The 16,719-nt window shown below is 44.2% G+C and overlaps 1 protein-coding gene across 1 annotated transcript in view; it reads left to right on the top strand.

Moving 5' to 3' along the window:
* Positions 1-519: 519 nt before the first annotated feature.
* The window catches only part of LOC310785736 (NLR family CARD domain-containing protein 3-like), a gene marked incomplete at its 5' end in the record, with an annotated part of 41,584 nt that continues 25,384 nt past the window's right edge, over positions 520-16,719 (top strand). The window contains 4 exons of the mRNA XM_083646869.1: positions 520-772; positions 7,953-8,036; positions 10,807-10,884; positions 14,688-16,521. Coding sequence (XP_083502995.1) covers positions 520-772; positions 7,953-8,036; positions 10,807-10,884; positions 14,688-16,521 — 2,249 coding nt within the window. The remainder of the gene's footprint in view (positions 773-7,952; positions 8,037-10,806; positions 10,885-14,687; positions 16,522-16,719) is intronic.

Here is a 16,719-nt window from a genome sequence, read left to right as displayed (position 1 = left end):
AGCCACAATGATGGCCTAATTTAAACACACCTGGACCATACTAGTGTTTAGAGCGAACCTGAAGAAGCCAGCAGGCGAAACGTGTTGGTCGCATGTCTTTTTTTGTACTTGTTTTAAAATATGAATTAAAGTGAAGAAATTCAGCCTACCTGACTCTCCTTCAACTTCTCTCTCTCTCTCTCTCTTCTCTCTCTCTCTCTCTCTCTCTCTCTCTCTCTCTCTCTCTCTCTCTCTCTCTATATATATATATATATTAGCATATAATTGTTTCCTGTGTGACAGGATAAGTGATTTGTGTAAGTTTACCAACGTCTGGTCAACATCTAGTCTCTTATGCAAATCTGTCACGTTTATCATGTCCTTGATGAGGTCACATGACCTCAGTCTTCAGTTTTAAATGGTCATGAGCCAAAAAGCCACCAGGACACCCCATGAGCTGAGATGCATTTTTAATCATCACAGTGAAGAAATGACATAATTGTGTTGAAAATAACCTCTGATTTGCAGGGAGAAACAAGGATGGCATCTAACAAGCTGCTAAAAGTATTGGAGGGTTTGGACGATGAAGAGTTCAAGAAGTTCAAGTGGCTCCTGCAGAAGGCGGACTTCCTGGAAGGCTTCCCAGTCATCCCAAAGAGCCGACTGTGTAATGCAGACAGGATGGACACAGTGGATGAGATGGTCCAGACCTACCCTGAAAACTCTCTGGAGGTGACCAAGAGAGTTTTGAGGGAGATGAAGAAGAATGATCTAGTGCAGAGTTTGTTAGAAGGTAAGTCATAGGAAGAGAAAAGTGCGGACAGGTGACAAACCTCGACCTTTTGGTCATATGCATAAATTAAGTATACTATATTATAGGAACAATAGCATGAACTGATAGCCTATCTTGCTTGCAGATAGATGTGTGAGGAGGGAGTCCCCTAACAGATAGATGTGTGAGGAGGGAGTCCCCTAACAGCAGATAGATGTGTGAGGAGGGAGTCCCCTAACAGATAGATGTGTGAGGAGGGAGTCCCCTAACAGATAGATGTGTGAGGAGGGAGTCCCCTAACAGATATATGTGTGAGGAGGGAGTCCCCTAACAGATAGATGTGTGAGGAGGGAGTCCCCTAACAGCAGATAGATGTGTGAGGAGGGAGTCCCCTAACAGCAGATATATGTGTGAGGAGGGAGTCCCCTAACAGATAGATGTGTGAAGAGGGAGTCCCCTAACAGCAGATAGACGTGTGAGGAGGGAGTCCCCTAACAGATAGATGTGTGAGGAGGGAGTCCCCTAACAGCAGATAGATGTGTGAGGAGGGAGTCCCCTAACAGATAGATGTGTGAGGAGGGAGTCCCCTAACAGATAGATGTGTGAGGAGGGAGTCCCCTAACAGCAGATATATGTGTGAGGAGGGAGTCCCCTAACAGATAGATGTGTGAGGAGGGAGTCCCCTAACAGCAGATAGATGTGTGAGGAGGGAGTCCCCTAACAGCAGATAGATGTGTGAGGAGGGAGTCCCCTAACAGATAGATGTGTGAGGAGGGAGTCCCCTATAACAGAAGATAGATGTGTGAGGAGGGAGTCCCCTAACAGCAGATAGATGTGTGAGGAGGGAGTCCCCTAACAGATAGATGTGTGAGGAGGGAGTCCCCTAACAGCAGATAGATGTGTGAGGAGGGAGTCCCCTAACAGATAGATGTGTGAGGAGGGAGTCCCCTAACAGCAGATAGATGTGTGAGGAGGGAGTCCCCTAACAGCAGATAGATGTGTGAGGAGGGAGTCCCCTAACAGATAGATGTGTGAGGAGGGAGTCCCCTAACAGATAGATGTGTGAGGAGGGAGTCCCCTAACAGCAGATATATGTGTGAGGAGGGAGTCCCCTAACAGATAGATGTGTGAGGAGGGAGTCCCCTAACAGTAAACTTCATGACAGCAGGTCAATGGTTCAGGTTTAATTCAACTGAACATGTACATGGGTCTGCACAGAGGAACACAGTTTGTGTCACTTAAGGCTGTTACACACCAGGAGCGAGCAAATAAACATTAGGAAAATTCAGAATCATTCGCAGGTTGAAACAAGAGGCAATTTTGTGGTTAAATAGGTTCTAAACAAACCATCACGACAGGAACAAATATAATCAACATCAAGCAGTGATGTCTTGTGAGAAGAGGAGAGAGCATGCAGAGTTCCACTGTTTGGTACAGGAGCTGAAACCATGGCCGCTTTCACACCTACTTCAAGACGTCTGTGGGGAAGTTTGACCCCAGAGAGACGACTGCCCCAGAGTAGAGGCTAGGGGCCCTATCTTCCCCCTGGCCTTAGGCGCTAAACTGGCGTTAAACGCAAAAAAAACACGCTTTGCGCCTGCCTCGGGAAGATAGCATCATGTTTTTAGGCCCCAAAATACATAATAATACATTTTGACAAGAAATAGCAACCAAATCAGCCTAAGTAGGCTAAGTCGTAGATATAAATAATATTTATGTTAACACAACATGCAATTCTAGAACATTTCAATATTGGACAAAATGAAACGTAAAAATCAAAACACAACCCTATATGAAACATACATGTAATCCAGGTCGTATATATATCCGTCGCAAATACAATGTGATATAGACGAGTGACAACTGTAACACGGTTGTACTGTGATGTCCGCTCCAACAAGACTTAGTTTACTTGACACATACTTTTTCAATAAAAACACATTCATGCCATGACTTTACATAATGTAGGCTATATTTATGTTGCATCATTTAGCCTGTGCTGTGATGTGCAGGAGCAGCAGGTAGCCTACAAGTTATAAATCTAAGCCTGTCCTGAATGAGCCGAGTGCTTGTTCACTATTCACTAACTATAAAGTTATGTGTATACAACATAAAGATCATGGAATTGGATGCTATCAGGAATGTCACCGATAGTTAATCTTCTATATAGGCTAGGGAGACCGCATCAGCCCTGCTGAACAGATCTGTATTTGCCTGGCTGTAGGTTGAATCGCTTTATTCAGGCTGATCTGTGATGAGATATCCAAATTGGCATGAAGAGTAGGGCTGGGTTCAAAAAATCGATTCCCAGAATTTTTAATCGATTTTCATTTTAATCCCTGATTATCGATTCATATGTCCAGAGATCGATTTTTTTTTTTTTTTTTTTTTTTTTTTTAATAAACAGGCTAAAATATTATGCTGTGTGTGGTTGAAACATAGTTTCAAGTTGACGTTTAATTATGTTTGTAGTTGAAACAAAAACATAAATACTGTAGGCTACATGAATGGAAATGTTTGAAGATTATTAATATCTACTTTTAGAAATTATATAGGCTGAAATCAAATCACTGTGCATAATTGTGAAAGTGTCTTTATTGACAGATGAAAAGGCTGTTATTTACCCTTTGTCACCACCTGGTGTGTAGCTAAAACCATTAAAATTGACAACAGGTCTGCAACTTTTTTCCCCCATGTATCTACTTGGCTGGTTGGCAACCCCTGTGTTACATAACTGGACAGTCATGTAATTCAGGGTACAGCTCAAAAACCACGTTTTGGTATCACTAACCAAATCAATATTGAAAATTGATCGAATCGGAATCGAATCGAATCGAATCGAATCGAATCGAAATTAATCGATTCGCAACCTTGTGAATCAGAATCGAATCGATTCTTGAAATTTGAACCAATACCCAGCTATAATGAAGAGATGACAGCATGGAGCCTCAACCCGGACTGGATCGAGTGGATCGGAGTTTGGAAAGGAAGAATGTCATAGCATAACTGGAGTTCACCAATGACCAGAGTTGTGCATAATTCTACGCTTAACACGTTGAGTGCCAAGGACGAGATATCTCGGCTTACATGATCCAACCGTTGAGTGCCAAGGACGAGATATCTCGGCTTACATAAACATTTTTTTTTTTGACGGTGGGATGTGCATCTAACCCTTTTACATCTCTTATATAAGTATTGGACGTGTACAACGTGTACAACCCATTCCACCGACCCACTAAGTGGCGACAAGGAAGGAGGAAGGCAAGCAAAAAGCAGTGTGACGAAGCCATTCTCATGAAAGTGGATTGGCGAAGGCGCTTTCGTTTTCGCGCTGATTGCTGGCGGTGCGGGATTGCAGGTTTGCATAGTGGATCGCGGGTGGAGCACACTTTGAGACACGCGGCATAAATGTGACCGGAGTCGCGGGGGCTTCATCAGGGCTCTCGGCCAAAGCTCCAAGGGGCGAGCGAGTCCAACCAGACTTCCTCAAAGAGCGGCCGCTCAGACAGGCACAGCCGCACAGCAGCTGCAAAGCAGTGAGACTGGTGACAAGGTTGTGGTGCAGCAGGCCATTTTGCCTTGCAAAATAGCACCAAATTGGAAACAGCCATAAAAGGCCGGGTGTAGCGCCGAGGGGAAAATAGGGACTGCGCTGACCACACCCACTAAATAGCGCTTGGCCTGGCGTTAAATGCTATTTTAAGGCCAGGGGGAAGATAGGGCTCTAGGTGTTTGTCTGAGGTCAAAGGTCAGAGCAGAGGCTAGCCGTGTGTCTGATGTCAAATATCAGAAGTCATAACTGAAATAAGTCCAGTTTGAACACAGAGCCAGCTGTGAGCATTTGGTAATATGAGGGCATTTGGCAAGCTGAGTGCCGGTGTTATGCCGAACTCTAGCATCCCCGGCAAGAATTGCATCCCCCACCTTGTGGGGCACATTGTAATGATTTCTATGGCAACGTACTGTTTAAAAAATATAGGGCTCTATCTTCCCAAAAGCGCTAATTTAGCGTTTTTGCTCGTTTAACGCCGTGCGGTAGGGCTGCACGATATATCGTTTACACATCGTCATCGCGATGTGCGCATGTGCAATAGTCACATCGCAGGACGTGCGATGTCAAAAGCAAATTAACTCGTGATGTTGCTTGATAAACTCTCACTTTAGGGGTAGTCTACTGAGTGAAATGGCTCTCTCAAAGGAGAGAGACGCCCCGCTACTGTACTCACTAATTTAGTGCTTAGCTTCAACACAACAAACATGCACATAGAGCTAAATTGAATTACTTTTGCTCATGTTGCGTTGCTGACAGTAGCCCGTCTGTAAACGATGTGATTGCGGAGGCGGATGCGTCCACAGTTTGCATTGCACTAGCATACAGCAGGCTGCTGTAACTCATGTCCATGGAGTTCCACCAAAAAGCAAGACAGCAACTTATAATGACACGAAGGCTAAAGTGATTATTACTGAGAAGTTGTCCATGTTATCACTGCGGCTCTCTCTCAGGCTCAGTCTCTGATGATGCATCAGATGATAGCAGTAACTTTACGGTAGAGTTAATCATACATAGCAACTCATTTACACAAAACATTTAAGTGAAAATAAAAAGACAAGAGACATCTCGCCAATTAAATCTATTTTTATTACTTTTCAAGAATGAATTGTTTGTCACCGGTCTGCTGCATGTGAATCCTCGTCTCTCTAGTCTGTACTGCGGTGCGCTCCAAAACCGGAACTCCCCAGATGCGGAGCGTACCACTTGATAGTTTCTGGAGGGGGTTTCTGGGGGGTCAGACCAAGTGTGTAAAGTGACAGGGGTGTTTCACTGTTGATTTATTGAAACATTATTTAATACCTTTGAGTAGAAAATTAAAATTAAAACAGCGGACCTCAGGCTCATTTAACGTCACAAGTCACAATGAAATCTAATGTTTTTCTGCAAATAGCATCATTGGGAGGTAGATTCTGGCATTCAATATTAGGGTGGGCAATATATAAATTTTATATCAATCTTGTGATATGAGACCTTTATATGGTCTTAGATGTTGGATTATGGTAATATGGTGATACGGCATAAATGTTGTCTTTCCCTGGCTTTAAAAGCTGCATTACACTAAGTGAAATGTAGGCTAGTGACATTTGAAAGTAGAATGTCGTAACTCACTCACTTTTTCATGTATGTAAGTCATGGAAATCCATTGGTCAAAATGTGTATGAACCCTGATAGATGGCACTCTGAGGCCTACCAGTGGGCCACAGCCCAGTGGTTGAGAAACATTAAAATACCTAATTCGACCTCCAAAATCAGATGGACTCCTCTACAAAATCACCCCAATCATTATTTTCTTTAAAATAGAGCTATTCTGGTAATCTGGTGAAAATCTCTGTATTTTTTCATATCGCAATATATATCGCAGGCGGGGGAAATATCGCAATGTCAGTTTTTTCCAATACCGTGCAGCCCTACCGTGCGCAATGCAAATTGGGGGCGGACACAAGCGCATGCCTCACCTGTAATAATTGTACTGGGCATTGGCTGCCAGAAGCCAAAGCAGGCGTTTCAGCGCTAAAATGTGGTGATAGATGGCATTATGCTATGTCAGCAGCGCGCAATTACTTTGCGCTAAGACCTTTGAAAAGGACCTCTTACGCGCAAATACCTCTCTGCGCTGGGTGCACTGCACGGAGATTACGGCTGCGCTCCCAGCGCAGAGAGGTATTTGCGCAGTGGAAAGTGGAATTCCTTTTGGATATGTCATTACGCACAGCCTTGCCACGCCAAGACATCAAATTATGCTGCTAAAATTGGGTATTAGCAGATAATTCAGTGAGGCAATCAACTATAACTCACTGAGAAACTTTTATCACATCACAAAGAGGGAAATTAATTGAGAAAACTTGTTGGACAATGGACATAGGCTATTTACCTTCATAAGCCGGAGGGTAGTTGACGACCACAGACGATCTGTCAATAAGCTCTCTCTGTCCTCGCATGAGTGAGTACACTCTGGTAGTTAACTTAAGACCGCACAAATCCCGTTTGCGCAGGCAATTTGGGGCGCAGATGATTTTGGCACGGCTCTAATTTGCGCTTGCGACACCTGCCGTGAACCTTTCCGCATCCCGGCCGAGAATTGCATTCCCAACATATTTCGGGGCTGTTTCAACTTAGAAATCAGGGGCGTCACATCTACCAGACAATTATATCACTTTTAAACAGTTACATTTCTGTATAAATTATTACAAGTATGCTCCCGTGAGGTGGGGATGCTTTTTTTTGCTGATTGGCGGGGGAGCAAAACTCGGCAAAACACCTGGCGGATCAGGGTAGAGGTGACCTCCAGGCCTGGGTCTCTCCTGGCTCATAGAGGCCGACTTTGGTGCTTAAAATCAGGGTAGAAGTGACCTCCAGGCCTGGGGGTCTGTCTTGGCTCATGGAAGCTGAATTTGGTGCTTTAAAAGAGGGGGATGCAAATCTCTGCGGTTTGTACATGCTGAGATTTGCATCCCCCTGTTTGAGCACAAAATATGGTGGGGATGCAACTCTCACCAGGGATGCAGAATTTGGCATTACACCGGTTTGGTTCAAATTGTGTCAGGAGTGAAATAATGGAGCTAATATATTGTTTTATAACTGCAGAGTGATGCACTTCATAATCTTTCATAATCGAAACATTGATTTTCCTCTGGTCAAGTTTGTAGGTGTGACTTGTGTCCTAGATCCTATAGTTATCAATACACACAGACAAATACAGTATAACCAACCTATGTAGCCACCTATCTAGTCATCACTCCGACATGGTATTGTCGCCTACACATCATTTTGTCTTTGTTTATCTATGTAGATTTGTTCATGTTGCAGCCGAAAACTCAGAAAAATCTGCCTTGATCTGAAAAATGTGCTGCAATTTCACTCAGTGAAATTTTGACGTCAATATTCACAGTTGCATTGATTGATTATAGGTTTGAAAAAATATATGATTGACGTGTGAATTAATGGCACAAAGGAATTACTCTTGGTGTGTAAAGGACCTTTATTCATGTGAGAGACTCAGATGAAAACTAAACATGATGAATGTTCACTTCCTTCAGTTCTTCAGTATAAATGTAAAGAGTTGTGGGATGAATAGGAGCTATTGGCTGGTTTGCTGGTGTTAAATTCAAGCCCTTTTAAAGTTTCTCTCTCTCTCTGTCTCTCTCTCAGTGGATGTCAGTGATGTCGGGGAGCCTTCAGAGAACAGAGGAGCTTCTCCTCGTCCGCAGCCTCCCACTGACAGTCAGACTGAAGGTAAAGCTATTCTCTGGCTCCCCCTGGCTGCCATGTTGGTCTTCTCACTGACCATTGTGTGTGGCTGTTAAAATGATTGAAGGCGCTGACAGGGTTCTGCGCACCCTCGACTTGGAGCCTTGCCGCCGACTAGCGGAGACAGCGAGACTGTGCATACTCGAACATAACTCAGCGCGTTGGCTGCGGTACACATCCAAAACACTAGGTGGCTTGTGGTACACTTATGTCCGTTACATATGACGTTATCGTGTCGTTTACCAAGAACTTGCAATCATGTCGGTGGGGGGACATTTTATTGTCCCTCCATTTCAAAACTCATTCCGGTGAGCCTGCAGAAGGCTTTGCTAGATGAGGGACAAGCACTGTTAAATAAGGAAATGGCGTTTCCTCATTCCTCACAAGTACTTCATGTGTGCGGCCCAAGGCAACGGCCAATCACAGCTCTCGTGCTGGTCACGTCACGTCCGCGTTGATGCCGCGGAGTCACATTTTCGAGGAGCTGCACGCCTCCTCCACCGAGCTGCGGCGATAGGACGCCCAGCAGCGGCGACCCCCTCAGCGCAGTTAGCGCCGGCGATTTCACGTGAGCATAATTTGCGCTTTAGTTCATACAGTATGTTTCTTTTACTTGATGTCACAGCTCCTGAAAGCCTTATAAACTACATAAGATTATATGACCCATGAGAAGGCGGGTATTATGAACTATAGAGACACTGTGGAGCACGTCATCATTCAGAAACCACACCCAAAACAGGGGAAAGCAAACCCCCCCAATCCTGGCATTCTCCTATGTTGCATGCATGGTCGTGTGTTGCACACAAAGATCATATATATACGGAAGTTGAACACTCCAACTTACTTCCTTGACAGCTAGATCCACATTTTTCTTCTAGCCAATTCTCAATGGCTTCCTTGTTTTGCTCGGGAGATGAGAGAGCTCTGTAACTTTCTGCATGCCAGTGGAGATAGAGCCAAAGATATCTTCTATGATATCCTGAAGAAACAGGAGAGGTTTCTTATGGTGGACCTCAACCAAGAAGGTTACAATAATATAATTTCTATATAAAGGTACAACATCGGTACTTTACAGTAATATAATGTCTATATATAGGTACAACATAGGTACTTTACAGGTATTAAACAGCTCTGGTCATGTGACAATTCACATGAAACATGTGACACTGCACATATTTGATTGAGACACTTTGTTATGTCAATATTTGCAGGAAACCTATTGATAACTCGTTCAGTGACATTTTTAGAGCCTTATAACCACAAAAGGTTTTTACGGTCACTATTGTGACCGGTGGGATTCAATAAGCAGCAGTCTTTAAACAGCACTACATTAGGAAAACATGATGTGATTTTTAAGAGAGCCCAGTTCAATGAAGTACCGCGGGACCCCGCCTTTTGTTATAGCAGGCGGGAGCGGGTGGTAATAACGTGGCTTGCAGGCGGTCAATGACTCACGTTGTGGGAGCGGGCGGTAATGGTCAGAAATCGAGCAGGCAGGAGCGGGATTTAAAAAACAGTCCCGCGCACTCATCTATCTGGGGCTGACATTAAGCTGGAAGTGGTTGGACTCCACTTCCCCTTGAGAAATCTCTCAAGGGGAAGATCATTGAACATGAGGTCCATACACTTCACATTGGATGCTGGTTCAGAGAGTGGTATGCTGGGTTCGATTCCAACCTGGGACGCTGTGAGCGCTGAAGGAGTGCGTGCCCGTCCGCATGTCCTCGAGTGGCCACCGCCCGGGTGGGGTCGTCAAAAGGGCCTTTCTCTGTGGCATTTGCATGTTCTCCCCGTGCCCCCTGGGGGTTTCCTTCATATAGGTACCCCTCACCAAAAGATGCAATATCATGGTCGCTGAAGTGGTGCCTCCTCTCGTCGTTCGGGGCACCTATTCGGAGGGAGGGGAACTCGTTGGAATAGCGTGATCCTCCCACGTGCTATGTCCTACCGGTGAAGCTTCCCCTGTCAGGTGAAAAGAAGCGGCTGGCTACTGCGCATGTCTCGGAGGAAGCATGGAGCCAGTTTCGGCTCTCCCCAGATCAGCAGAGGGTGGAGTAGCAACCAGGATAAATACATTAAAATTAGCACTAATGGAGGATGAAATGGGATAAAAACAAATCTGGGAAAAAAGGGAGAGTGGTATGCTCTCTAGGACAACTGTATAATTTGACAGTCTTCATGTACGGTAGTTGGGGACCACCCATGGCACAGAGTTCACTCCCTTCTCTGGCAAGCTGAATAGCATCTTCGGTACTTCCTACACTTGTGAGGCCGCCATCTACACTCTATATCTTGACATATCTTTAACATTTCTCAGCACAAAAACACAAACGTGTCTTTGATAACTCAACAATAGGAGACAGGATAGGTTAATGACATGGGGATCCATTTTAATTATTTCACCTTTGATTCTGAGATTTGTTTTTGTCAGTTTTGAACAATAGGCGAAGGCTACATTAGCCTACCCATCATCCCCAGCACCCGCTACTATAGTGAAGCAAGACGCCAGCCGAAGCCATCAAATAATGTAGTCTTTATCATTCCTCAATACAAAAACACATGTCCTTATTATGTTGCATCTCTCTCCCACTCTCTCTCTGTCTCTCTGTGTGTCTCTCTGTCTCTCTCTCTCTCTCTCTCTGTGTGTCTCTCTCTCTCTCTCTCTCTCTCTCTCTCTCTCTGTGTCTCTCTCTCTCTCTCTCTCTCTCTCTCTCTGTGTCTCTCCCTGCCTCCTCCTCTGTTTCTCTTTCTTCAGAAAACAAAAGAGCTTCCTCGAGTCAGCCACAGTCTGCTCCTCTTCCTCAGCTTCCCACTGACAGCAGTCAGACTGAAGGTAAAGCTCTTCTCTGGCTCGTCCTGGCTGCCAGTATGGCTGTTAAAATGAGGAAGGTCTTAACTGAGTCTTAACTTGGCCTAAAACTTCCTAGCAAGCAGTTCTATTTTAGGAGTGATTTAAAAAAGTTCTTCTAAAAGTGACTCACCTCTGAGAGAGTAATGGTCAAGAACCTTGATCGTAGTGAGGAGGTGTGGTCCGCTCTGTTGCTAGGTATGACACTCTTTTAGATGCTGTCATTGGTCCATCAGGACAAATCTCAACATGCCTCTTGTAATGATTCAGAATGTACACAATGAATCAAATAATCACACAATTTAGTGTACAGCAAATAGAAGTGTAGTTTACTTACTGTCAAAAATGAAAATCCCTGTTTAATGGATAGTTAGTCTGTCCCATCAGTGACCCCGACAACACCAGGCTAACCCCCTGTATCCATAAATGCTCCACTCGTCACTGGTCCACTCGTCCAGTGAATGAAATAAACTGCATCATAGGTCTTTTTGGCCAGCGCACGCAGTGGCGCAGGCCCTATAACAGGGTTTGTCCACCCAATTTACAAGCCCATTTGGGAGACCATTTGGAAGCCCATTTGGTCGCGTAACACGTCAGAACGGAGCACTTTGGCAGAGGAGGAAATGGGAGATCTCCAAAAAACACAGAGAGGTAAACACTGCGCATGTGCTTATATTACAGAGATTATTAATGATACAAAGTGAGTTGATTACCGGTAAAGCCATCCTTTAAGGCAGGGGTATTCAATTAAAATTCAAAGAGGTCCAGTTAGAGAAAATGTCCTCAAGCAAGGGTCCGTAACATCGCAACGTCTAACTTTTGTGACTATTCAGTAGGGATGGGTACCGAGACCCGGTATCAAACTGGCCCCGGGGCCGGATTTCGGGATACCGGAGGATCAATTGATTTGATTTGATTTGATTTTATTAGACGTCAATCATAGAAAAAACAAGTTACAACAAGTTTATCAGAGCGTCAGGGATACAGACACATGAAAGTCTTTCGACTTATTTCCACTGTGGTCCCTGGACTGGGACAAACAACATAGTAACAAATACATACAATACACCAATTAACACCAATAAATAAAATAAATAAAGCATCCTAAGCTACACTACTGTACCTACAGCATAAACACACCAAGAGTTAATACTAAAAAAGGTGACCATTCTATTCTGAAACATTATCTAAAAGCCATGCTTTGACCTTTATCTTAAAACTGAGATGGCTGGAGATGCTCTTTATAGCTAGGGGTAGAGAGTTCCAATTAACTGCTCCCCCAAACTTAAAAGAGCGTTTACCCATTTCGGTGGTGAACGTGGGCACGGTCAGGTCTGCAATACTGGCTCTGGTGAGGTGTGTGTGGGCTTCACTACGTTTCTGGAAGAGCTTACAAAGGTACGCAGGGGCTCTGTTGGTATAGATGCTGTGCACCTGGTTCAGCTGTAGTTGAACTGACCTGGCTGCCAGAGGGAGCCAACCCAACTGCCGGAAATGCAGCTTACCAACATGGTCCATCGCAGACAGCCCCAAGACAAGCCTAACTAGCCTATTCTGAGAAGCCTGCAGCTTCTTTTTTAGGGCTATGGTTAGGCCACCGTACCATGAGCCAATCGCATAATCAAAACAACATAAGACCAGTGAATTTGCTAGTAGGTGAAGGCTATCCGGGTCCAGAAACTGCGCTTTTCTGGCCAAGAACTTGGTTCTGCCATTCACCTTGCTTATCGTCTTAAGAGCCATGGATTCGCCGCCCAGACTGCGATCTAGCAGACAGCCAAGGTAGCTGACTGAGGGTTTAGCAGTAAAGGTCTGGCCCCCAAGAGAAATACTGGGTGAGCCAAGTTTGTGTAATCTGGGCTGGGAACCAAACAAGATATATTCAGTTTTGGCCGTATGAAGGGATAGCTTGTTATCAGAGAGCCAGGTCTTAACGTTGTTGAATTCTCTGATGAGAGTGGCATCAATAAGCTTTCACGTTAACGGTTCTCTTATCGGTACTGTCTGGAGTGGAGAAATTAAGAAAATAGATTTCCTCTATAGGCTATATAATTGCTAAATAAACGTTACGTTATCTTGCACATTTTATCTCACCAACTCCGTAAGACAGGCTTATGATGTGTTTTTTGCGATTTCCGAACGAGAAAAGGGATAATCTTTTCCGCGTTGCGCTCTCCGTCAGACAAGAGAGACACAGCTGCTGCCTGCAGCCAAGATGAGAGGAGTGGAGGACTGAGGACTGAGAGAGGGGAGGAGCTGCTGGGCGTGCCTTACAGCACACACACCACACAGGCAGGGAACGGGGAAGGCAGGCAGGCAGATAGACATGCAACTGAGCAGAGCACACGTTAAGAATGGCTGAAAGAACGAAGCGGTCTAAAGTGTGGTTGTACTTCACTCGAGTCGATGGTGACAATTCACGTTGTCACAAGTGCAATAAAACCTAGTAAAGGTGGAAACACGAGCAATTTGTCTAAACACTTAGCCAAAGTGCATCACATTCAAACGGGAGAAATGCACCGTTTTTGACAAGCTAGCTCGCCCTCCATCATCTCCTGTCAATGATGCCACGGCTGCTGTTACCCAGTCTACCTCATCAGGTAACATAATACATAATGTGAACGTGGTAATGATTAAGACAAGAGTGTAAAACATTTCCCAACGGTTTGGGTGTGTTAATCATCATAAATCCAGTCTGATATAAATCGTCAGGTGACGGTCATCATCTCATCATCTCAGTTGTCGTTCAGACATTTTACTTTCAGAGCAGGGGGGGATATTTAGTGATTTGGGGGGAAGTGCAGCAGACAGATACTGTCTTGCTTTATTTTTATTATGCTTTCAGTTTCCCTAGCTGAATGTTGGTACTGTATTGGCACAGTGTGGTAGAAGGATATTTTAGGATATTTACATTAATAATAAAAACGCACCCATTAAGATTTTGCAACTTTTTTTGTTAAAGCTGAGCCTGCAGCTACAATGAACCAGCCCAGTCCCACTGTATGCTGTTGCTGCAGTTTGCTACTCGTGTGAGGAAATAAAGCAATTTCTATTCCTAATTTGTCTCTTTTTCCCCCTTTCTCCTCTTAAAAATAACAAAAAGAACCGACAACAACCAGTCCCATTTGTTTCTGGGTTTTTTCTCTTAAAAATAACAAAAAGTACCGATAAGAGTACCGTTAAAGTACCGGATCGATAAGGAGTATCGATAAGAGTACTAGTATCGTTAATTCCTTAACGATACCCATCCCTACTATTCAGTGCCATATATATTGAAGTAGCCTAATAGTTCTAACATCTGCATGTAGTCAACAACTGACTGTTAAATCAAATAAAGTAATTTCAGTATTTCAACAATGTTTATTTTCAGAAAAAATATATTTGAAAATAAAAATAAAATATTTTCAGTTTTCACGTTTAACGGATATTAGGTGCACTGCGCAGATCACACACATCAAAAACCTTCCCTGGAAAATAGATGTTTAAAACAAATTGTGAATGGAAGCAACCCATAACTAATTAGCGGCTACTTGTAATGCAATATCTGAATACTGCCTGATATCACAACCTGCCTGTTCCACTACGGCTGCATGTAGTCAGGAAAACATTGTATTGATGTTGACAGTGAGAACATGATTGTTATTCCCAGAGCACCAACCTTTAGTAAAAAATAAAAAATTAAATAATAAAAACAAGCTCACAAGCATCTGTTAATATGCTACCTGTCAAATAGCCTAATACTTTTAGTTGCAGTTTAGATTTCATGGATGCTACTTTGTTCTACACAGATTTGCTGGTGAGAACAACAGAGCGTCCACGACTCATCACATGGTACCAACAAGAACTCCAACCTCACTTGAAGGACCTGTTTAAGTGGGTACAAGTAGGATGGTTCGACAAGAACGATCAGAATCTGGTTGATATCTACACATGGCTCTACATCACATATGGAGTTGACATACGCAGGCAGCATGAGATATGGCAGATTGAGATGACATCAAGAACGATAGCAGGCACAGAGGAATCCATCAAACTCAGTGACATCTTCAAACACCCTTCTGGAAAAGACATAAGAACAGTGTTGACCACTGGGATTGCAGGAATCGGCAAAACGTTCCTTGTGGCCAAGTTCATCCTGGACTGGAGTGAAGGAAAGACCAATCAAGATGTCCATCTCATATTCCCCTTCACCTTCCGCCAGCTGAATTCACGGAAGGGAAAGAGTTTTAGTTTGGCAGAACTAATTCACGAATGTATCCGGGCAACCAAAGTCATCAAGAAGGAGGCTCTGAATTACATCTTCACAGAACTGCAGGATTCAGCAAACAGCTATGACAAGAGTAACTTCAAACTCCTGTTCGTGTTGGATGGTCTGGATGAGAGCCGCCTTCAACTAGACTTCACTGCCAATGAAAAGTGCTCTATTGATGTGTCAACCAGAGTAGAAGTACTGCTGACAAACCTCATCAACGGCACACTGCTTCCCGCTGCTCGCCTCTTGGTGACCACACGACCTGCAGCAGCCAGTCAGATCCCTGGAGACTTTGTTGACATGGTGACAGAGGTGAGAGGCTTCACTGACCCACAGAAAGAGGAGTACTTCAGGAAGAGATGCACAAATGAGGAGGAGGCCAGCAGCATCATCTCCCACATCAAGACTTCACGAATCCTCCACACAATGTGCCACATCCCAGTCTTCTGCTGGATCACTGCTCTAGTTCTGAAGGCTCTGTTGAAAACCAGTGACAGAGAAGACCTGCCCAAGACCCTGACTGAGATGTACATCAAATTCTTGTTGTTTCAGATCGATCAGACGGAAAAGAAGTATGATGGTAAAGGCTGGATTAAGTCACTTGCAAAACTGGCTTTTCAGCAGCTGTTACAAGGCAACTTGATCTTCTATGAGGATGACCTAAAAAAGAGTGGCATTAACATCAAGGAGGCCTCAGTGTACTCAGGGGTGTTCACAGAGATCTTCAAAGAGGAGGATGGGCCAAAGGACAGCTCCAAGATGTTCAGCTTTGTCCATCTAAGCATGCAGGAGTTTATGGCTGCTCTTCATGTGGTCCTGTCACTCAACAACAGCAACACAAACGTAATGCCTAAGCCACGACTGACTGTCTGTGGAGATCTGGGGATGTTTTTCAGCAAAACATCTGCCACAAAAGTCTACAGGATTGCTATTGACAAGGCCTTACAGAGTCCAAATGGACACCTGGACTTGTTCCTCCGCTTCCTCCTGGGACTTTCACTGGAGACCAATCAGAAGCTCCTAAAGAAAATCCTGACACAGAAAGCCAGTAGCTCAACCAAGACCAATCAGAAAACAGTCCAGTACATCAAGGAGAAGATCAGGGAGGAACTGTCTGCAGAGAGAAGCATCAATCTGTTCCACTGTCTGAATGAGCTGAATGACCGTTCTCTAGTGGAGGCGATCCAACAGCACCTGAGATCAGGAAGGCTCTCCACAAAGAGACTCTCCCCTGCTCAGTGGTCGGCTCTGGTCTTCATCTTACTGTCATCAGAAGAGAAGCTGGATGTGTTTGACCTGAAGAAATACTCTGCTTCAGAGGAGGCTCTTCTGAGGCTGCTGCCAGTGGTCAACGCCTCCAGTAAAGCTTTGTAGGTGACAAGAAAACTGGATATATTAACTGTATTAAAATGTGATCATAGTGTCGTGAACGTTCACAATCACAACCACCAATAATTACATAATGTTAGGCAAACAACAGCTGACTAAGTTCAACGTTAATGATAATTTAATGACAACAATAGCCAATGAGCTGCATCTAGTCATGGGGGTAAGAAATCCATGGTGCA

The sequence above is a fragment of the Poromitra crassiceps genome, assembly GCF_964638095.1.
Source record: "Poromitra crassiceps genome assembly, chromosome: 11".
Taxonomy (NCBI): domain Eukaryota; kingdom Metazoa; phylum Chordata; class Actinopteri; order Beryciformes; family Melamphaidae; genus Poromitra; species Poromitra crassiceps.
Note: the sequence above shows the minus strand (reverse complement) of the source record. Positions and strands in the feature narration are given on the sequence as shown.